At 43.1% G+C, this 24,199-nt stretch overlaps 1 protein-coding gene across 4 annotated transcripts in view; it reads right to left on the bottom strand.

Moving 5' to 3' along the window:
* Window positions 1-319: 319 nt before the first annotated feature.
* Window positions 320-24,199, bottom strand: part of LOC148031245 (uncharacterized) — a 60,090-nt gene continuing 36,210 nt past the window's right edge. For 2 of the 4 annotated variants that reach the window (XM_087684764.1, XM_087684763.1), the window contains exons 9-11: window positions 2,148-2,439; window positions 1,656-2,056; window positions 320-1,560 (exon numbers count right to left, since the gene is read on the bottom strand). In XM_087684764.1, the coding sequence (XP_087540890.1) occupies window positions 1,413-1,560; window positions 1,656-2,056; window positions 2,148-2,439 (841 nt within the window). In that variant the 3' untranslated portion in view covers window positions 320-1,412. The remainder of the gene's footprint in view (window positions 1,561-1,655; window positions 2,057-2,147; window positions 2,440-24,199) is intronic. The other 2 variants (XM_087684762.1, XM_087684765.1) reach the window with 2 other exon arrangements.

Here is a 24,199-nt window from a genome sequence, read left to right as displayed (position 1 = left end):
TCCAATTATCATTTATGCAAAGAACATTGATGGGTCAAGAATTTGTGTGGATTTAAAACCATTGAAGGCAAATACGAAGATACCATTGTCCCCTATTAGATGAATTAGCAAGGTATATAAGATACAAGCTATGTGATGGGTACAAAGGTTAGTTTCAACTCACAATTGTGCAAGAGCCTCAAAAAAAATGCAATTTTATAGCGCCTTTGAGATTTGTCTAGTGTAAAGTTATTCCATTTGCACTGTCTGATGGTCCTACAAGGTTTCAATGAGTAAATACGATATTTGCCCCTTACCTTGGGAAATTCCGCGCCGTACAGTTGCCTAGTTGTGGGAATCCAACCTTTCACAACTCGCCCACCTGCCCAACCAACTAGGCTGCTGGATGTTAGTATGTCTGAGTTTGGTTGATCGTATTATACATGCATGTGATATTCATTGCATCCACATTCATTAGTAGACCTAATTCCATCAATATGATGTTCAATGACATAAATTGGTATCAAGATGATAGATTGATTGGAATGGTAGGATCACCCCGCTTTTCACCTTAAGGGTGGAGCACTAGAGAGCTGCCCAGTCCTGGGATTCCAACCTTAAACCTTCCACGACTCAGCCGCCAAACCAATTGGGCCACCGCTTTTGTCGGTACATTTGTGTTTAGTTACAAGCAGTACCCTTGTGTTTGGTTGGTTATATTACACGTGTGTGTGATATTCATCGCAGGCACATTCATTAGTAGATTTGATTCTATCAATATCCTGATCAATGACAGAAATTGATATTACGATGATAAATTGATTGGAAAGGGAGAAAATGTCGTAACCTCCCCAGGTAACCATCTTGGAGGCTTTCCCATGAAAAATATAATAGTGACCAAAATACTTTTGGGGTGACTGATCTTCGCACGCTTTGTTGTGGATTTTGATTGAGAATGTTGGTATTATCTACTCTCTAGAACTTCTTTCCATCTGTAGAACCAAATTCGAAGACGGGCCTGGGTGACTTCTACCTCGACAATTTAATGGATTGCATTTTGTGTTCACAATAATAAAGACATCATTTGTTATGTTTGGGCATCAGCCACAAACACAAACGTGGCTGACCAAGATCAATGCTAGCGCAGGTGTCGATGCATTGCTGTGACTTGGGCAACAAAAAGGAAAATCATCTGTAGCACTTGTGTTAAGATCAGAAAAGCACTCATGCTTTCCAAATGCAACAGGCACTCTGCGGAATGGATATTACGCTTTGCTACAAATAATAACCTCAGCCTTGCAATCTTCCAAGGATTCGGAAGCCTCCAATAACTATTTACATTCACAACACTGGCTAAAGCATGTGTGACACTGATCTATGGAGCATGCCCATGTGATCCAGGCTTCCCTCGTGATCCTCCACCACCTGCAATCTCAACTGTCTAACCGTGCGGTCTCAAACGAGCGTGCAGCTTCTGCTAGAAGCCTTTGTGCTTCAAGCAATGGAGCTAATGCCTTCTTGTCTTTGACTGCAGCAGCTTCAAGAACCCTAGCAGCTTTTTGTGCTTCCGCCATGAGAAGCCTGTCCACATATAACGAAAATACATGTAAACTCTGTAAAAGGTATTCTAACATAGACTGTATAGCATCATGTAAGGGACTGGTGGGTCCAAAGACCTGGCTTTCTCTGTTGCCTCCATTCTTTTGATCTTCACAGACAGACGGTTTGCACGTATTTGCTTCAGCTTTTCCAGTCTCATATCACTCAGAGGATTTCTGTATGCCACCAAACCATTGGATGTTGATTTAGGCTCCGCTTGATCCTTGAGAACATAAACATTCTCTATACTGGTCTCTCTATCGGTAATCTTTAGCACGGGAGCCTCAGCTTTGACTTCAGGCTTAACCTTAATAGCAGCAGCCTTTAACCCAGGAATCACAGATTTCACTTCAGGCTTGACTTTGGGTAATCGTGGAGTCTTTCTAACCGGCTGCTTTCTTCTTTTCATTTCCTTTGGGCGTTTACCACGCTCTTCCCAAAAGGCAGTAATACCCCTCTTGACAGTGCACCGATATTCCTGCAATCAGGTAAGACAGCTCATCTCACAGTCAAGCAGAAACATAAGATTGATAAGGAAGACTAAAGAAGATCGTTTATAGGATGCTTACAGGATCAGCCCATTTCGCCTTGATTGCCTCTGATATTTTCGCTCGATGATCTGATGATTTGGGAGGGCCACCTACCTTTTTCTTGGCTGATCGCCAAGCACGTTGTAGCTCATCTTTTAGGATGGTATAGCTGTCCCATTGATACATCACATCTCCATCACCACCAACTCTCGCTGCTTCTGCAATCATCTCCTTCCATTCATTCAAACAAGATTCCTGAGCTTTTCTCAATTGTCTTTTTACTTCCAAAGTTTGTGACAGTGCAGCACTAATCCTTGCCCTGGTCTCCAAGCTGCACATCTCATTTTCCAAAGAAGAATTTCACAACGCAGTCACATATAGGAACGGAAAGAAGCAGACATACAAAAAAACACACTCTGCAGAAAAACAAACTCGGGTTAACCAAAATGTCTTTGAGACAGTCTCAAAAGTAAAACTTTTCTAGAGCATTTTGCAAATATTCCAGACAATTTTCTGATATTCACCATGTAATTCCAAAAGATTCTTGGATATGTTGAGCTAAAAATGCATTAACTTTACTTAAACAGTGTTGGGGGAGCTCAACTAAGAGTGACAGAATTCAAGAGTGCAGAGTCAAGTACGATTTGATTAGTGTACCAACAATGTGTTGGTACACAAAGAATAAAATGTATTTATACTTGGGGCACGTAAAGGGTGCATTCACATGTACAATGTGCATGTACTATACACGGGGGGTTAAACCGGGCCTTTATCCCAACAACCTTCCACTTAAAGGTCCGATGTGAACCTCTAACTAATCAACTCCCACTAGTCGTATGCAATGTTCGTGCTGAGCTTTGCTTAGACTTTTAGTGAGACCATCTACAAGGTTGTCTTGTGTTTTGATCTTGGTCAATGTGAGTTGACCATCTTCTAGAAACTGTCTGATGAAGTGATATCGCACATCTATATGCTTTGTGCAGGAATGATACATGGCATTCTTAGTCAGATACACAGCACTCTGGCTATCACATCCTAAAACTGCAGTACCCATAGACATGCCGAGATGCTCTGCGAGTCTGCTCAACCATATAGCTTCCTTAGAAGCTTCAATAGCTGATATGTATTCAACTTCAATGGTACTCAATGCAACGATGTTTTGCAACCTGGAACACCAGGAAACAGCTCCACCAACAATTGTAAAGACATACCCGTTGGTGAACCTACGAGTGTCCAAGTCACCTGCCATGTCTGCATCACAATAACCCTACAAACTAAGTATACCCTGACCATAGCAAATACACTTTCTTTATGTACCCTTAAGGTATCGAAGAATACACTTGGCAGCCACCCAATGTGTTTTGCCAGGATTTGACATAAACCTATTAAACACTCCCACTACATGAACAATGGCGGGACAAGTAACAACCATAGCATACATAAGAGAGCCACAAGCTGATGCATAAGGGACTCCCTTCATAGCATTTGCTTCAACATCATCTTTTGGGCTGTTGGCTTTGCTAAGCTTCAGATAAGGAGGTAAAGGTACCCCAAAAGGCTTAGCTTCAGCCATGTTAAATCTGTCCAGTACCTTTTCAATGTACTTTTCTTGAGATAAAAACAACAATTTCTGCATTCTATCTCTACAAATCCTCATGCCCAAAATACGCTCTGCATTCCCCAAATCTTTCATGGAGAAGGCTGATTTTTGAAAGCATCCAAGCTAGTCTTTCTTTTCTCAGCTAGCAACATATCATCCACATACAAAACAAGTATGATGGGGCTACCATCTGTATCCTTTTTCATGTACAAGCAATGATCTGCATGGCTGCATGTAAACTCATGAGATAGCATAAAGATGTCAAACTTTTTGTACCACTCCCGTGGTGCTTGCTTTAGCCTATACAACCTGCGTTTTAGTTTACACACCATTTGCTCTTTTCTAGGAACTACAAAACCCTCGGGCTATTTCATATAGATTTCCTCATCAATGTCACCATGCAAGTAAGTTGTTTTTACATCCATTTGATACAGCTAAGTCCAAGATAGCAATGAGAGCAAAAAGCACATGTAAAGTGGTCATCTTCACAACAGGTGAAAAGACCTCTTGGAAGTCAATCCCTTCCTTTTATGCATACCCTTTGGCAACCAGTCTTGCCTTGTACTTGGGTTTCCCATCAACTGTCTTTACTTTGTACACCCATTTTTTTAGAAGTGGCTTCCTTCCCTTGGGCAATGACACAAGATCCCAAGTATCATTTGCATATAGAGATTTAATCTCTTCCTGTATAGCTAGCTCCCACTTACTGCTAAATTCACATGACTTGGTCTCTTTGTATGTAAGAGGCTCACCCTCATCTGTAAGTATCACATAATGCAAGGAGGGGTCAAATCTATGTGGTTGCCTTCTTACGCGTGTAGACCTACATATCCAATGATCAACATTTTCAAGAATTGGGTCTTCATTTGGAGGTAGATTAATTTCAGCATTAATTGGCTGCTATAAGCCATTTTCAGCATGCTATTCATGTTGTACAGCACCTTCATTTTCAATACCAGCACCTACATTTTCATAATCAGCAAGTCTATCTTGCTGGTCCGTAGCCTCCTTGTGCTCCAATTTGTTGTCCTTCATCATCTGGCTCAAAAATAACCGAATGACCATCAGTTTTAGCCGGTGGTACAGCACCATGAGGCTCATTTTCTAAAGTAATAGGTGGTTGCAAACTCTGAAATTTCACCTTTTTCATATCTTCGTTAGAGGCTAAGTGTCTTTCAGTAATTTTGCCTTACATTAAACACAACATTACAGCTGCAAATTATTTTCTTTGACTGAGGTAACCACACCCTATAGCCAAATTCACCCTCATCACCCTAGCCCATGAAAACGCCTTTGGTGGATTTTGGGTCAAGTTTGTACTTCAACTCATCCCTAACATGCACAAAAGCATCACAGTCAAATATGCGTAAATGGTCATATGAGGCCAATTTACCAGACCAAACCTCCTCAAGGATACCATTATTTAAGGATCTGTTTGGAGAGCGGTTGCAAATGTGAACCGCGGTTTTGAGTGCCTCTCCCCAAAATACATGAGGGAGATTAGCAGTGTACAGCATGCACCGCACTCTTTCACATAAAGCCCTATTATATCTTTCAGCCACCCCATTTGAAGAAGGGTTGTAAGGGGCTGTAAACTCCCTCTTAATACCATGCGAGTCACAAAAGGACTTGATTTCAGTCGATGTGAACTCACCCCCATTATCAGTTCTCAAGATCTACCTATCCCAGTGATCACAAATGCATGAAAAGTTTTAAAAACAACAAACACTTTTCTTTTCTTTTTCAATAAGTATACCCAAATATTCTTGGAACAATCATCAATAAAGGAGACAAAATATGTAGCACCACCCAATGATTTCACAGGCATACTACATACATCACAATGCACTAAGTCCAAGACATTGGACTTACAAGAGACACCAGAGTAAAAGGAATTTTTTATTTGCTTTCGAAACTAACACTCATTACAAAAGTCAAGTTTAGAGCCTTTTCTATCGACCCTCTTCAAAGACAAGTCCTTTTTGGCTCATATGGCCTAATCTCTTATGCCATACCTCCAAGTGGCTGCAAATTTCAGCAATTGTAAGAAACTTGCCATTTAAGGCTTTACAGTGCAAACAATACAAAGTGTCCTTCTTGGTTCCTTTTGCAATCAGCATGGAACCCTTTTTCACTTTCCACAAACCACCACCAAACAGTGTGGTGTAGCCATGCAAGTCAAGCTGATCAACAAATAGTAAACTCTTTTTAATGGCACATATCTGACATCTTTCAACACAAGCTCTTGAGCATTCTCTAAAGACAAGTGTACAGTGCCAATCCCATCGATGCTGCAAGCATGGTTATTCCCAAGATACACCATTTCATAACTGCCTACATTGAACATAGCAAAACACTCCAAGCAAGGAGCTACATGAAAAGAGGCACCAGAGTCTACAATCCAAGTCTGAGTGACACTATCATCAACTGACAAGAGTGCATCAATCACATCAGCCTTGGTAATCTGCATATCCTGCATGTGACATACAAGGGCATCATAATCAACTGCACATAATACATCAGCCTCTCTATCTGAAAGCTCCTCTATGGCCACACTAGAGGCCACATTGGCCTTTTCTTTGCCTTTGGTTACCTCAGATACATCTGTCTTATCTTCCTTCTTCTTTTTATCTTCTACATACTTCTTTTTCTCTTGTTCCTTCTTGTAATACCTGCAATCAAGTTTCTTGTGGCCCTTCTGACCATAGTGATAGCAAGTAATGTCACTCTTTTCCTTTCCTTTGCTCTAGCTCTTGTTTCTCTGTCCTGCATTTGCATTTTTCTTTTCAGCCTTGCCTCTTACATTATAAGCTGAGTTGCTGTCTTCTCCACTAGACATACGTCTAATTTCTTCATTCAAGATAGAACCCCTCACCCCATCATATGAGAGATTGGGGTTATTACTGAGTGAAACCACCAAGATCTCCCAAGAGTCAGGCAGTGTCATGATCAAGAGTCAGGCTTTGACTCATCTAGTCGCATATTCACCAACTTGTGCATTAAATGCACTTGATTAACAAGTGTGGTGATCTCATAAGTAGTTTTCAGCTTCTCCCATATTGCATAACCTGTATCTAGACCCTTAATGTCAGTCAAGATGTCATCAGTGACACCCATCTTAATGTAAGCCACTGCTTTTTTGTTTACTCTCGCCCAATCTGCATCAGACATTAGTGCAAGTTGTCTTCCTACAAAGCATCCTCACAATCCTTTAGGAACAAAATGCCCTGCATACAGTCTTTTCAAAGGTCAAAGCCGTGACCATCAAACCGTTTGATCTCCGTCAAACTCTTAATGTCTGAATTGGAAGAAGTTGCAACCATTTTATCACGAACACAAGAGTAAATGCACTAAACTACAGAAGCACAAGCTGAACCAGCAAAATATACTGTCGTTCTTTCTCAACCAGAAACAAATCTCTGCTGTTTGTACAAGAACCAGCCACCACACGGGTAAAAAATGCAGAAATTTACCAAATTCTGCGCAAATCCCCAAAATTTCAAGTCCAAAATTGCATAAATGTCAGCCAATCTGACCCAGTTGAGCAAAACTTTGCCAATGCATGAAAAGCCCCTATTTTCTGGAATTCAATGTCAAGAAATTTTACTCAAAATAGTAAAATTTTAACAATAAAATCCCCAAATTAATTGAGGTCACTACACGCAATGTTTGCAATTCCTAACTTCAAAATCACTGACGAGCATAAGCAATGTCAAACCTGGGAGAAGCCCCAATTTTTCCAGGCCAAAATTGCACAAATCTGGAAACTGTGCTTCCACGCGCGAACGCGGTCAAAGAAAAGTGGGTAAAATGAATTTTTTAAAGAAAAAACTCTTTTTTAAGGAAAAAAATGACCCAGGGTTTGACTTGCCGGCGTGGGTCGCGACCATGCAACTGGCCTCTCCTCGCCACGCGCTGGACCTAGTCATAGCTTGCCCGTGACCAACACGCTTGGTCGCACCCTACGCGCACGGTCTTCTGCCTCAGCTCGATACGCCACCTGTTGCTTGAACTATTCACCTAGTCAGTTGTCGATGGCGCCCACTCTCGCCTGCCATTTGGTCAACACGACCTGTGCTGCACATGCCACAACAGTCTATTCGCGAGCTGCCTGTGCTGTTAACAACCCTTAGTTTTAGGAAACATGTAGAATCTACAGCTCTGATACCAGTTGTTGGGGAAGCTCAACTGAGAGTGACAGAATTCAAGGAGTGAGCGTGAGAGTGTGGCTGCTGGAGAGAGAGAGAGAGTGCAAAGTCAAGTAAGATTCGATTAGAGTGTATCAACAATGTGCTGGTACACAAAGAATAAAATGTATTTATACTGAGGGCACGTAAAGGGCACATTCACATATACAATGTGCGTGTACTATACACGGGGGGTTAAACCGGACCTTTATCCCAACAAACAGTCTCAAAACATGCTTAATTAATGAAGAAACCTTGTTTATTTAAAAGAAACGCGATCCTAGAGAGTTTCTATGTCCCACATGCATAAACCCTTTTGGGAGAACCCAAACTTTCTATAAATAGGTATACTACCCTCCATTCAGCCCTCAATCTCGTTTTTGCAAATTTTAGGTGTTTCAGCTTGCTGCCCACACCCCGTTCATGGAGAACATCTCAACCGAAGCTGTCCACCACTGTCTCTATCAGTTGGCGCCTGATTTCCAACTCTCTTCATGCAGTTTGGAGCTAGTTCCAGCCAAGCGACTGTTGTTCTTGTCAAACCTACTGCCGTACAATCTGCCACATCATCACAGCCCTGCATTTGCTTCCTACAGGCTGTCGCCCAGCTGCTGTAGGTGTCGACTGGCAGTTTTCTCTCTCCTCCAACAATCACCAACTCCTACAGGCTGTCGCCAGGTTGTTCTATCTACGTCTAGCAGCTCTCTCCTCCTGCAAGCTGTCCTGCCTGCGTTTTTAGTCTTTCTCTCCTACAGTCTGTGTTTTTAGTCTTTCTCTCTCTTCACTGTTGTCTGCATCAAATCCAACTTTTCACCGCCGTGTTTGCCGATGTTCGACGTCTAGAGACTGCTTTGCTCCGATTTGGGATCCATTCAAAGTGCGACACACTCTCCAACTCATTACCCCTGCCCTGATCCTTGAGATACAGGAGTTCGTGGTTCGGTATTCATTCACTGCATAGTGTGTTTGTTGCATGAACATTGTATTTTCAGTAGTTATATCACTTCATTCATTCACTGTGTTCATTGTCTCTAAGTTACCCTAACCCTAATTGTGTTTTTTTTATCAGCCTGTGCTTTGTCATATGGTTTCTATTTATGTTTGTGTCAGGGTATTTCTTCACATGGTATCAGAGTCAAGTTCTCTCTGAGAAACCTAGGCCTTTGATCTGAAAGCTCTACACAAGAAGCAAGAACAACAATAGGTTCAAATGACTTCGAATACAACAACACTGATTCAAGCTCCAGAACCAACTATGCTGAGAACCAAGCGAGAGTGGACTGATCAACTTCCTCCACAAAGTTTCAACATGGTGAAAGGCACTTCTGATTACATGGAAGAAAAGCTAGACAAGCTGACCTCTGAAGAATACAAACTGATCATAGCTTATAGACGAAAGAAGATTGAGAAGCTCGATCGAAGGATTGCCCTTCAAGAAAAGCTTCTAAATGAAGGCATGCATAAAGTTCTCTCTTCAAATGTTGCACGTAAATCTGATGATCTTGCATGGCCGTCGAGACCTCCATCAGGGATGGGTCCCCCTCTGAGAACAAGACCCGGGGTATATTCCTTTCCTTCATCCTCTTCTGTCCACTCTAGCGCAAGATACTTTAGATTCGTCTTTTATTCCTTCTTCTTTCACCTCTTCTACTTTGCAATATTCTGATAGAGATCATGTGGAAGAAACAGTCCAGTTTGTTGACTACGGAAAATGTCCTCTTGAGGACCAATTCTTGTATGTTACCATACGTCATGGGGATTATAAGAAAAAACTCCGTATCTCTTCTTTTACCCTTCCTTCTTTTCAACCTACTTCACGAAATCAGAATGAATTCGGTATTCCTTTTTCTTCATTGCATGGTGCATCATCATCTTCACACTTTCATTTCCAATCATTAAATGTTAAAAATGAACAAAATGCATCTGCATCTCACACACCACATTTTCAAAACTCGCCCATCCCACCACATTTTTCTGTTGCTTCTCCACTTCCATTCACACCATTTACATTTCCATTTCCGACACCTCATATCACACCAAGGGGTTATGAAAACATAGACACATTCTTTAGGACCTCATCCTTCTCTCAGCCGAGTGGTGTTCCACGTACTTCACACACATTTTTAGAATCATTGCAGCCTGGGTATCCCCCCCAATTCTCTCCCAAGTGTGAATTAGTTGACTCCATAGTTTGCCTCCATGGGTTTACCTAGTGAACCTTCTGGTCATATTGTTGCGCCCCAGCCTCACTTTGGACAGGGCTTTCGTGTCTCAGTGCCTCCACCTACACAGACACCTTATGGAAACATTCATGTTTCAATGCCTTCGCCTCAATTGGCACTCATTGGACACTCATAGCCTACTTTTGCCTACACCTCTACCTCCTCCTTCTAACTATCAGACATATCTAGCTCCACCATCTTACGCCCCATAATCTTATCACCCACATCCATCTTACCCCACCTACCCAACACCTCATGGTTCTAGCTCATCTTCTGCCAAGCATGCATTTAATGACAAGACTCGTTGTAACGGGTCAAACTTTACCACTTGGTCAAACTTGATGAGAAATGTCCTTCACTCCCAAAACCTATGGGATCTTGTGCAGGGGTTGGAACCCCAACCTGATACCGCACTTGTTCCATACCAAATTGTCCGCTCATGGAAGGCTAGGAATGCCTCCGCAACTGATGCAAGGCTTATTGCCTGAGTTTCATTCTCAACTTCAGCATTTTGACTTAGCATCTGAGCGATAGGCACACTTGACTAACCGATATGCGGCTTGAGATAGGACTCGTTATATCAATCTTGACCATGAGCTCCAACTTTTCAAAATCACTGACCGGGATGGCTTGAAAGTCAAGTTGGCTGATTTTCGGCGTCTTTTTGCTGAATTCTCCACTACGGGGACTCCCTAGTCCTCAGACAATCATGTCACATTGTTCCTAAATAAACTCCCCAAGAAATACTTCAATTTTGTGGAAGGTATAGTTTCAAAGCCTACCATGCCTACATTCTATGAATTTGAGTGTTGTTGTGTTACGCACAGTTGTTCGATCAGTTTCATATGAATTCCTCTTCAAAGAGGGCTCTTGTTACTCATTCTCAGAAAGGGCAACAAGGGAAGGGAAAACAAAACCAAACCTCCACTCAAAATCAAAATCAAAATCAAAAGCAAAATCAATCTGGAAAATCACAAGGAACATCCCAATCTCTCAAACCTGGGTAGCAGAATGTACCTAAAAAAAATAGGTATCGTCAACACTGTCAAAAGGCTGGTCATTTTGACAACGAGTGTTGATCGAAGGCAAGAGGCACAGCACCAAAACCTAAGTCACAGGTCCCCACCCCTCAGTCGGACAACCCCCAGCAAGGGAGGCAGGGTGATGGCAAGGGGCAGTTTAAAGGTCAGACTCATACTGCCACCACTCAGCCATCTCAGTCAACAACGTTCTCAACTTCAAAGGGCTTGTCTGATTGGTCTGTAGAGGTCCACATCATCTCCATAAAGACATCATATACGAGTCTCATCTACATCTATGAGTTGCCTCCTGACAAGGTTACCACAAAGGCCCACTCGTCACAGTCGAGCACTTCAACTCTTGTTTGGATTGTGGATAGTGGAGCTACACATCATATGACTCCTATAGCAAACATTTTCCGTTGTCGAGCCCCTACAACCGGGTGGATCCACGTAAAAAACAATTCCTCGGTCAAGATTCAGGCTCAAGGTTGCATAAGTTTTGCCACTGACAAGGGTCCAAATCTAGCTTCACTAGACAATGTATATCATCATTCATGTCCCTCAGCTTGGAGTGAACTTGTTATCTGTTCAGCAACTTTGCCGGTTAGGGCGAGCAATCTTCTTTACTGCAACCACAGTCGAGGTCCTTGACTCTCAAATTGTTTTAATGATTGCTCGCGGTGCGGCACAGCCTAATGGCCTACACCACATGACACATTTTCTAACCGAGCCGACAGCTGAGGACTCCGTATTCCATAGCTTTCAGGCCTTAGCCACATTCTGCAAGCCTACGAACAATAAGCACCTTTGGCATTTTCGCTTAGGACATCTTGGTTATGACTCTTTAGGAGTTGTCACGCCGTGAGCTGGTTGAGGGCCTTCCATGCCTGAAACTAGCTCAAGATGTCTGTAAAGCATGTCAGCTCGAGAAGCAGTACTGTACCCCATTCCCTCAGCAAACCTCACATCGTGCTAAGGCGTCTCTTAGATTGATTCATGTTGATCTTTGTGGGCCGACATCCATTGCCACCTTGAACGGTGCGTTGTACTTCTTTTTTATAGTGGATGATCATTCCAGATACATGTGGGTGTACTTTCTCAAGCATAAGCCAAATGCTTTCACATATTTTTCTGCTTGGGTGCTATTGGTTCAGAACCAAACCAACCGTCATGTCGGTTACATGAGGAGTGATAGCGGTGATAAATTCATCTCCCACGAGTTTTCCGAGTTTCTACAGAAGCATGGCATCTCACGCCAGCTCATCTCTACCAACTCCCCTTCTCAGAATGGAGTTGTACAGAGTAGAAACTAGACAGTCATGGAAATGGCACGCTCTATGCTGTTCGCAAGAGAGTTCCCTGAGCGCCTTTGGGTTGAGGCTCTTAACACTTTGGTGTGCATTCTCAACAAGTGCCCGACTACGACTCTTCCTCAGAAGACCCCGTATGAGGCATTTTTTTGCTCTCAGTCTGTTATTTCCCACTTCATAGTCTTTGGTGACGTCCGTACACACACACGTCTAATGACAAGATAAGAAAGCTCACTCCCCGAGCTAATCTCCTTATTTTTGTGGGATATTCCTCTGAAGCAAAAGCCTATCATTTGTTTGATCCTCGGACAAAAAAGGTGATCGTTAGGCGGGATGTCGTCTTTGCTTTGCACTATATTTCAATCGAATTCCTTCTTCCACATCATCAAAGATCATGCCTACTGAGCCTGGTCTACTTCCCGCTCCTGACATTTCGCAATTCTTCCGCTCCCATGCCCCCTCCGCAAGACCCATTACTTCGCTAGACTAGCAGACCATACGGGATTCGGGGATCCTACCACCGGATTCCACTCTAGAAGGACCGAGAAGATCTACTCAGCTTGCTCCTCAGGCATCATTTGTGTCGCTATTTACAGCTAATTATATAGCGCATTCTGATCCAGATACATGCCAAGAGGCTCTTCAGCACCCTCAATGCCAAGAGGACATGGAGAATGAGCTAGAGAGTATTGACCAAAATGAGACTTGGACATTGCTAGATCGTCCGAGCCACAAGAAAGTCATCGAGACAAAGCGGATTTTTAGGACCAAGCTAAAAGCTGATGGGACTTTAGACAAATATAAGGCTCGTCTTATCGTGCAAGGGTTTCAACACAAGCATGGCATTGATTATGAAGAGACCTTCGCCCCTACTGTGCGGTTGATGTTGGGAATAAAGGGCCATCGTGCCTTTTATATGTGCACGGGTGTGAACGCACCCTTAGCACACTTGTACTTTCATATATATCTATCTAAAAACCTAAAGTGGTACACACTCCAATTGTACCCAAGAACATCTTGCATCTCTCGCTCTCACTTGCTGCTGTTGCTCACGTGTTTTGCTCTTTACCTGACATTTCATCGCCGGACATTGCATCTCCGCAGCGCATCACTCACTTCAAACTAGTATCAGAGCTTCGGCTAAGGTGTTCGCGCTTCTCGCAGTCCGTGCAGAGCTTCGGTTAAGGTGTTTGTGCTTCTCGCAGTCCACAGGTCACGTTTTTCAGCCAGGCGACATTTCCCAGGTTGCACGCAGGTCAGTCAGTCATTTTCTGGTCAGCTCGTCATTGTTCCTGGACAGTGTGCAGTCAGGCGTGCAGTTCCAGGCAGCCTGCAGGTCAGGCGCAGGTCAGAAGTGACGTGTTTTGCACAGGCGCTGGTCACGCCAGGTCAGTTCGTGACTTTCCAGGCCACGTGCAGCTGGCAGCAGGTCAAAACGCTGGCGGCAGGTCAAAACGCAGCAGTCGTCACGTTACGGGACAGTTTTCGTCAAATTTCTCTTGCAAAATTTTTAAATTTTCAAAGGTTTACTGCAAGCTGCCCCCTTTGCCCACTGACAGGAGTTCGCGCGTGTAAGCACAGTTCTGTGTTTTGGGCAGATTTGAGCCATAAATTTGGGGATTTGTCCGGATTTGACACGAGCAAGACACACAGTGAGATTCTGTCTCAGAAATTGCAGGAATTTGTGACATTTTGCCTCCGAAATTTGGGGCTTTTCATGTACATGTTAAAATTGGGCTGAAATTGACCCAATTTATTGACGTTGATGCACATTGGACCCCGTGCAATTTGGGGCTTTTGCTGTTTGAGCAAAATTTGTGCGCAAATTGGTCATTTTATGTACATGCGGGTTTAATTTCATGCAATTTGGACGCCTGACACTTGAAAATTTTGGGGGTTTTGCTGAAATTGCTTCATTTTGGCAAAATTGGTCTACTCTATGCATGTCAGAGACAGTGTAGATGTATGGTTGATGTTTTGAGCACAAAACCTTGGGGCTTTTGACCGTGCGGGTCAAATTTTATGCCCGTGGGTGCATGTACAGCAGAAATTGCAGCTAAAATTTGGGACTTCTCATGTAATGTGATGTATTTGTCCTTGGAACAGCTGTCATCAGTTGTGGAGTGCTGTAGCACAACATTTGGTGCTTCTGAAAATTGATTTGCAGATCTGAAATTTCTGCTTTTAACTGGTACTTATTGCTGGTTGGTACTTGTTTGTACCTTGGTCACTTGTTTGACAGTTTGGGCCTGCATTTGCTGAATTTGTGGTCATATTTTGGACTGAAAATCATGGCTGGCAGCAGCGATAGCAGCCATCTTATGCACATCAAGAAACTTGAGGGTGCACATAATTTTGCAGTGTGGCAAAAGCAATGCTACAATATCCTGTTGCAGAAGAAGCAGGCTAAGCCGATCAAGGCCAAAGGGGTAAAGCCCGCAGATGTGGAACAAGATGACTGGGATGAGTTGAACGAGCTTGCACGCTCGACCATTGAGCTATCTATCTCTAATGCTCTGCTATTTAACATAGAGGGTTTGGACACTGCCTATGCCATTTGGACTAGACTGGAGGAATTGTATGCTCAGAAGAGTGCAACAGGTAAGGTGTATTGGCTAAAAAAGCTTATGGATTTGCGGATGAAAGAAGGAACTGCTATGTCAAATCATCTGAGTGAATTCAACTCAATTTTCAGCCAGCTGGTTGCTTTGAAGTTTGTCATTGATGACGAGTTTAAAGCTACCTTTCTGCTTTGCACTCTACTAGAGAGTTGGGATACATTCAGGACTGCCTTGAGTAACTCGAATGCTATGCTTATATATTCTGACGTGGAAAGCTCTTTGCTTATGGAAGAGATGAATAGGCAAAATAATGCATCAAGTAAGTCGTCTAGTGCCTTGCATACCAGGGGCAGATCACAGCAGAAGGGAAAATCTGATGGCAAGGGTCGCAACATGTCTCGCGGCAAGAATGTGGAATGCCACCACTGTGGCAAGAAAGGTCACTTCAAACGTGACTGTTACAAGTGGAAGAAAGAGAAAGGGAAAGGCAAGAAGACAGAGGACAGCAAGGAAGAGAAGAAAGAGAGCCAGCCCAAGAAGAGCAGCGTCAAGATCGAAGAGGTGAATGTAGTCACTCAGGATAGTGACAGTGGGAACAATGTACTCTTCGTGTCTTCATGTTTTGATGCCCATGCATTGGTTGCCGATTCGGCTGATGACATGCATACCTGGATTTTAGATTCGGGTGCCTCCTTTCATGTCACCCCTTACAAAGATTGGTTTTCCGATTATACAGGCGGTCGACATGGTGTTGTCCATCTCAGGGACAACTCAGCATGTGATATTGCAGGCATTGGCAGTGTGCAGCTTCAGTTTCAGCATGGTTCTGTCTTTACTCTTCAAAATGTTTGTCATGTACCTGAGCTCAAGAAGAGCTTAATCAATACTGGGCAGCTAGATGATGATGGTTATCATACCACATTTGGCGATGGAAAATGGAAGATCAGTACAGGATCTAGAGTCATTGCCAGGGGTTCAAAGAGTGATACTCTGTATCCTCTTCATGTATCTAGTGTGCGTGACCATGTTGTCGCAGTAACCGAGCAGCCAAGTGTTTCTTTGTGGCATGGCCGGTTAGGACACATGAGTCAAACAGGAATGAAAGTTCTTTCTCGTTTGGGTTACTTGCCTTGTCTCCGTTATGCTGATTTTGAGCATTGTGATCATTGTGTCTATGGTAAGCATGCGCAGACATCTCATAAGAAATCTCTTTCTTTGAAATCTTCACCTCTAGAGTTAGTACATTCAGATGTATGTCAGATGCCAGGATTGTCTTTGGGGGGGAAGAAGTATTTTGTCACCTTTGTCGATGATGCTACACGGAAGGTATGGGTTTACCCCATTCGTAGCAAGGATGAAGTACTTGACAAGTTTAAAAACTTCTTGGCATTGGTTGAAAATCAGACTGATAAGACACTTAAGTGTCTTCGCTCTGACAATGGTGGGGAATATGTGTCCAAGGCCTTTCAGGCATTTTGTGACAGCAAAGGGATAAAAAGAGAGCTCACTGCCCCTCATAATCCACCCCAGAATGGAGTTGCAGAGCGTATGAACAGGACTATACAGGATAAAGTCCGTACTATGATGTCTCATGCTGCATTACCCCATGGTTTTTGGGCAGAGGCTGTTATGACAGCCGTTCACTTGATCAATCGGTCACCAAACAGGTCTTTGGGGGGGGGAGTCCCTCAGGAAGCGTGGTCGGGCAAGCCACCTTCTTATGCTCATTTACGAGTGTTTGGCTGCGAGGCTTTTGTGCACATTCGTAAGGAAGACCGCAGCAAACTTGAGCCAAAGTCCTGTAAATGCATATTCCTAGGATATGGTGACGAGGGTGAAATGGGGTATAGATTGTGGGATCCCGTGAAAAGGAAAACAGTGCGCAGCAATGATGTTATCTTCCGGGAAGGTCGCATGCATAAACAGCCCAAAAAGACTGAGGAGGTTCGTAGGGTTGTATTCCGGGAAGAAGTATCTTTTGGACAGCAAAATGTGCCCGCTGTACAGCAGCAAATACCTGCTGTAAATGAACCTGCGAATGCAGAAAATGATGCTGGAAATGATCAGCCAGCCATTGCCCATAATGATGAGCCACTAAATGTGCAGGAACAGCCAGGACAGCAAGCTGTTAATGTTGATTTGCAGGCTGAAATGCCAGGACAGCAAGCTGTAAATGATAATATGCAGGCTGAACAGCCAGCAAACAATGATCATTGGGTTAGGAGATCGTCTAGGGCTACTAGACAGCCCGACAGATTCATTCCCGGTGCAAATAATGTGGCTGATTATGTCATGATCACTGACTGTGGTGAGCCGTCATGCTTCAAGGAAGCAATGGACAGACAGGACAGCAAGAAATAGTATAAAGCCATGCTGTCAGAGATGGAATCTCTTGAGAAAAACGGGACTTGGGACTTGGTGCAGTTGCCTAAAGGGCAGAAAACGCTTCCATGCAAATGGGTTTATAAGATGAAGGTCACTTCTGGTTCCTCGCCAAAGTACAAAGCCAGATTGGTTGCTAAGGGGTACAAGCAGGAACATGGAGTTGATTTTGATGAGATCTTCTCTCCTGTAGTCAAAATGACTACATTGAGAACCATTTTGGGCTTGGTTGCAGCTGAAGATATGGAGCTCATACAGATGGATGTAAAGACTGCATTTTTACATGGTGATCTGCATGAAGACATATATATGCAGCAGCCTGAAGGGTTTGTGGCTAAAGGCAAAGAGAAGATGGTATGTAAGCTCAAACGGAGTTTGTATGGGCTGAAGCAAGCACCAAGAGAATGGTATCATAAGTTTGATACATTTATGCAGTCTCAAGGTTTTCAAAGAAGTCAAGTGGATCACTGCTTGTACACCAAGAAGGCCGCAGATGGTAGCCTAATTATCTTGGTTCTGTATGTTGATGACATGCTGATTGCTGGCAGGGATACTCATGCCTTGGATTCGTTGAAGCAAAGTCTTCATGGCAGCTTTGACATGAAGGATCTTGGTGATGTAAATCACATTCTTGGCATGCGAATACTCAGAGATAGGTCCAAAGGATTACTCTTTCTATCTCAACAGGAGTATGTCTCTAAGGTTTTGCAACGTTTCAATATGGAGGGGGGGAAACCAATTGGTGTTCCATTGCCTCCATATGTGAAACTCAGTGCAGAGGACAGCCCTACATCTGATGATGAGAAGGCTGAAATGGCCAAGATTCCATATGCTTCAGTTGTTGCCAGCTTGATGTATGCTATGGTTGCTACACGTCCTGACATTGCCTTTGCAGTGGGAGTGGTTAGCAGATATATGGCAAACCCTGGCAAAAAGCATTGGAAAGCAGTGAAAGGTTTTATGAGATACCTCAAAGGCACAAGTGATTTGTGCATCTGCTTTGGAAAGCAGAAAGCATCTGTCGTTGGCTTTACGGATGCAGACTATGCTAGTCATGCGGACTGTAGAAAGTCCACTTCTGGGTATGTGTTTACCTTCACAGGAGGAGCAGTCTCTTGGATCTCCAGGCTACAGAAGTGTGTTGCATTGTCTACTACAGAGGCAGAGTATGTGGCTGCTACTGAGGCATGCAAGGAGGCTTTATGGCTTTTACGTCTGGTGGGAGATCTTGGCATTACAGAGTTACCCATTCTTCATTGTGATAGTCAGAGTGCTATCATGCTAGCACGGAATCCCGTCTTTCATGCAAAGACGAAGCACATACAGGTGAAGTATCACTTCATCAGAGATGTACTTGACAGCAAGAGTATTGAGCTTGTCAAAGTGCATACAGATGATAATCCTGCAGATCTTCTCACGAAGGGTCTTCCAGCAGAGCGGTTTGCTCATTGCCGACAGATGATGGGAGTTGGATAGATATATGTATTTCAGCTTTGTACATACTTAGACTTAGCTGATTCTTTTCTCCTCTTAAGGCACATTGCCTTTAGGTGGGAGGTTGTTGGGAATAAAGGGTCATCGTGCCTTTTATATGTGCACGGGTGTGAACGCACCCTTAGCACACTTGTACTTTCATATATATCTATCTAAAAACCTAAAGTGGTACACACTCCAATTGTACCCAAGAACATCTTGCATCTCTCGCTCTCACTCGCTGCTGTTGCTCACGTGTTTTGCTCTTTACCTGACATTTCATCGCCGGACATTGCATCTCCGCAGCGCATCACTCACTTCAGTTGACTTCCTTTTGGTTCCTACTCGTGCTAGCCGCTCACCATGGTTGGCCGATACATCAGATGGATGTCAAGAGTGCCTTCCTAAACTGTTATTTGGAGGTGGAAATCTATGTGGAGCAGTCACCGAGCTTTCCTTCAGGGAACCCTAGGGATAAGGTATTCCGCTTGCATAAAGCTCTTTATGGGCTAAAGCAAGCGCTATAGTCTTGGTTCCATAGGATGGATCAGTTATTGCAGACTCACGGATACCATTCTACCCCTTATGACCCAAACTTATATGTTCAATCTACTGCAGAGGGGGTTAGCAATATCCTACTATACGTTGATGACTTACTCATCACAAGCTTAGATTCTGCTAACAAAGTAGAAATCAAGGCTAAGCTTAAAGCTACATTTGAGATGACAAACCTTGGTTTTTTGTCCTATTTCTTGGGCATGAAGGTAGTTCGTTTTGGGGGCTGTATTCTTGTGTCATAGCAGAAGTACGCACTTTAGCTCGTGGAACAGTACACTTCGGATCAGACACAGCCAGTTGCCACTGTTCTAGATCCTATTGTCCACTTGTCCAAGGATACCCTAGGACAGCCCTTCGATGAATATACCTATCGTTCTATTGTAGGAAAACTTCTTTGGTTAATTCACACTAGGCCAGTTAGCATACTCAGTCAGTATTTCATAACACCTAAGAAATCACATTGGATTGCATGTCTTCGTGTGTTGCGTTATTTGCGGTATACTTATTCTTTTGGCCTGACATATGGTTATGGTTTATGTTTGCAGAGGTACACAGATTCTGATTGGGCAAGAGATTCTGATACCCGATGTTCCCATGGCGGCTTCCTCTTTACCTTGTGCACAGCTCCCATTTCTTGGTCCAGCCGTAAAAGCAGAAGATGGTGGCGGCTTGCACGGTCGAGGCTGAGTACTGGGCTCTCTTTCTCCAAGGCAGTCTTTCCTAGCTTGCTTGCTTGCTTTGCTTGCCTTGCTTGCTTGACATATTTGCTATACACACACCTTAGTCATTGTCTTCGTCACCGACACCCAGTAATGGTAGGGATAGTATGCTTGTCTTGTGAAGGACTTAGGTTTGACCATCCCTTATCACTCTCTCGTTTGGGGCACAAATACTCAATAGGACAAAAACTAATTTGAAATCCTCACTTAATGCTTAATATATAAAATTTAAAAAGCCCTCCAAAAAAAAAAAATCCATAACTTGTTCCATTCGTATTTGTAGGGCTTGGTAGGCCACTGGGCAACCGACGTGCACCCTTTGTCCAATACCTTGTCCTCTCTAGGGTAATCACTTGGGCTCCCTTTATAAGATAACTATCGCCTCTGTAGTCTTAGTAGGCCATTAGGCATCCGACGCGCACCCTTTGTCTGATGCTCTAGTTGCTTTGGGGTGAGACGCCTTGGGTTAAAAGATAACCAAAGAAAGGGCTTGGCTGGCCTCTATTCTCATGGCACCGTTGTTGGGCCTGAGAGGGGATGTTGAGCTGAAAATGCATTAGCTTTACTTAAACAGCCCTAAAACATGTTTAATTAATGAAGAAACCTTGTTTATTTAAAAGAAATGCGATCCTAGAGAGTTCCTGTGTCCCACATGCACAAATCCTTTTGGCAGGGCCCAAACTTTCTATAAATAGGTGTGCTGCCCTCCATTCAGTCCTCAATCTCGTTTTTGTAAATTTCATGTGTTTCAGCTTACTGCCCACACCCCATTTGCGGAGTACATCTCAGCCGAAGTTGTCTACTACTATCTCCATCAATTGGCCCCTGATGTCCAGCCCTTTTCACGCAGTTTGGAGTTGTTCCACCAACCAGGCGACTGCTGTTCTTGTGCAGACCTGCTGCCATACAACCTGCCACGTCATCACAACTGTGCATTTGCTTCCTACAAGTTGTTGCCCAGCTACTGCAAGTGTCAATTCGCAGTTTTCTCTCTTCTCCAACAGTTGCCAACTCCTACAAGCTGTCGCCAAGCTGTTCTGCCTGCGTCTAGCGATTTTCTCTCTCCTCCAAGCTGTCTTACCTACGTTTTTAGTCTTTCTCTCTCTTGCAAGCTATCCTGCGTGCGTTTTTAATCTTTCTCTCTCCTGCATTATTAGTATTTTTCTCTCCTACAGGCTATCCTGACTGCGTTTTTAGTCTTTCTCTCTCCTCATTGTTGTCTACATCAGATCTAGCTTCTCACTATTGTGTTTGCTAGTATTCGACATCCGGAGGCGGCCTTATTGCGATTCGGGATCCGTTCAAAGTACGACACACTCTCCAACTCATTACCCCTGCCCTAATCCTTGAGATACAGGAGTTTGAGGTTCAATATTCATTCACTGCATAGTGTGTTTGTTGCATGAGCATTGTATTTTCAGTAGTCATATCACTTCATTCATTCACTGTGTTCATTGTCTCTGAGTTACCCTAACCCTAACTGTGTTCTTTTATCAATCTGTGCTTTGTCGTATGGTTTCTATTTATGTTTCTATGTTAGGGTATTTCTTCATAGGATATTCAATTCTAATCTTCTAGTGCCACAGCTGGTCTCTTTTCTAAGAATTTAAATCATTAATGCATTTGCAACTTTCCACAGCCAAATTTTCAACAAATGGGTAACAATTATTCCACTCATCCACCAATCAAAATGTCGGCATTCAAACAGATTTTCCACTTCCAATTTCCATAGTGCTATGTATAGAGGAGCCAATACACAACTTAGAATTCAAATTGCTAAGTAGATCCCTTGTCAATATAAGTAGGCCAACAATTCTAGTATTGAACAGAGTAATCAAAGGTTTGCTTCAATAGACTTACATGTTATATCCACTAGAGTATTCACTTATTCATCTATTTTAGGTAGAGCTTGGTTGATGGCTAAGAGGTCCAAACAGGATTGGTACAATGTGCTACGTGAAAACCATGGAAACAAGAGCACCAAAAGCAGGAGCAGTAGGCGATGGATGCGGGAGAAGCTAAAGTGCCGTAAAAGATCAAACGATATCCCATCCAAATTTTCGACAACACCCTTGTATTATATGCTGCCTACAGGTGCTTGTAAGATACCAACTCCACAATATGTCATCTGAGGACAATCTGCAATCATTAGGGGAGAAAATACTACAACTTTGATGTGGTTTCATCCTTGTCAACGGTATTTTACAAACACATAATTGTGCTTTTCTTAGCAGGGTTTGCAAGCTTGACCTCATGTTTATCACGTACAAATTCTTATGCAGGCCAATTTATAATATCGGTCAGACTAATATGTATTTCTGTCAGATTCAGTCATCTCACTCTATGAGCCACTTGTAACTAGTGCAAGTGTTTTTTAAATCAATGTACAGCAGATTTGGGCATTCTCCATATTTTTTCCACTTTCTCGGTCTATACAGCAGGACAAATGCACCCCAACCTCTAAAAATTAAAGTTTGTGTCGGTGCATCCTCAATGCCTCATTGATTACAGCAGCCAGTCAAGCCTTCAGCACTCTCACTCTCTCACTCTTTTTTTTTTTGCGGGGGGGGTTCGTTGGGCGGGCAGGGGAGAGAGAGAGAGAGAGAGAGGCAGCCCTTTACTTTGGTAGAATTGAAAGGCCTCTTATTACAAGAGGAACAAACTCAGAGAAATATTGCTATGGCAGGAATTGGATCTATTGTAGAATTAGATGACCATGATGAAGAGGGTGTCTTTGAAGATATAGATACAGATCTTGAACCCAAACGAGTCCTCTTCCATGTGAAAGCATATCAATAAGCTTTGGCAATTGCAAATGTAGGTTTAGAATGCAAGGAAGGTGATTACCTCAAAGGACATGGCGATAACTCTTCTCTTGTAGTTACCGCCCTGATGTGTGCATTCTACTCCACCTTCATTGCTTCAAGGTTGACAAACACCCATAAGTGGAAGGAGTTGTTCCTAATGGTCTTGAATCAAGAGGAACAACTCAAAGGACAGAGCATGCTCAAGACGAAGGCATTGAAAAATAAATTTTCTCAAAATAAAAGATAAAACAAGAAGAAAAAGATGGACAAGAAGGCCAAGCAAAACAGAGCCAAGGAGTCTACTTGTTACATTTATGGCAAGACACATCATTGGAAAAAGGATTGCCTAGAAAGGGACAAGAAGGACACAAGAAGGAAAAATCTACGAAGGACTTGGGAGTATTGGTTGGTTCTTCATCAACAACCTTCCTATATTTGGAGGTGATTGATGATTCAACACCAATGATTTCTAATGCAATGATGATGGCCCCACAACCTCATGAGTGGATAGTGAATAGTGGTACTTCCCACAACACGACTCCAAATGGTGTTGCCAATATGCGTCCAATGCATGGGCAAATTCTCATTGGTGATAATTCTTCAATCCCTATCAAAGGGAGAGATGATATGTAACTAATTTCGGATGGTCATAGTGGTGCTCACACATCAAAGGTTCTCTATGTGTTGAGTTGGGGATATTATCTATTTCTAGTAAGCAAGACTTGTGCACTTGGCCTTATGGTCAAGTTTGATAAGGACTCCTTCAAAGCTCTTGATGGAGATTTGAAACAAGTTCTTTATGCAAGTCACAAGGAAAATGGATTCTACAAGATGCAAACTTCATCGGCCTTTATCTCTCTTCTTCTTTCTTCCCAAACACGGACCAGGCTATTGCATACTCAGTTCAGCCATCTCAACTACGAGTACCTTATGAAGGCCACACCCGTGGTCAGCTTGTTTATGGATTGTCGGAGATTCAGGTGAACTACCCACCGTGTGTCTTGCATTCGTAGCAAACTACATAGAGATGTGATTCTCAAAGAGGTTTCGCAAAGCGAAGGAGCCCTTGGAGCTTGTTTCAATGAACTTATGTGGATTGATGACAATGGAGTCTCTTAAGGGGAGTTTATATTTCATGCTAATGATGATTTTAGCAAGATGATATGGGTATATTTCTTGGAGTAGAAGTCTGAAACATTCTCATGTTTCAAGGATTGGTTGATCTTTGAGGAGAACAGGTCTAGTAGGAA

The sequence above is a fragment of the Lygodium microphyllum genome, chromosome 9 (assembly GCF_053477565.2).
Source record: "Lygodium microphyllum isolate KBCC chromosome 9, Lygodium_microphyllum_v1.1.10, whole genome shotgun sequence".
NCBI lineage: Eukaryota > Viridiplantae > Streptophyta > Polypodiopsida > Schizaeales > Lygodiaceae > Lygodium > Lygodium microphyllum.
The sequence above is the reverse complement of the archived record's forward strand: the minus strand, read 5'-3'. Positions and strand labels throughout refer to the sequence as shown.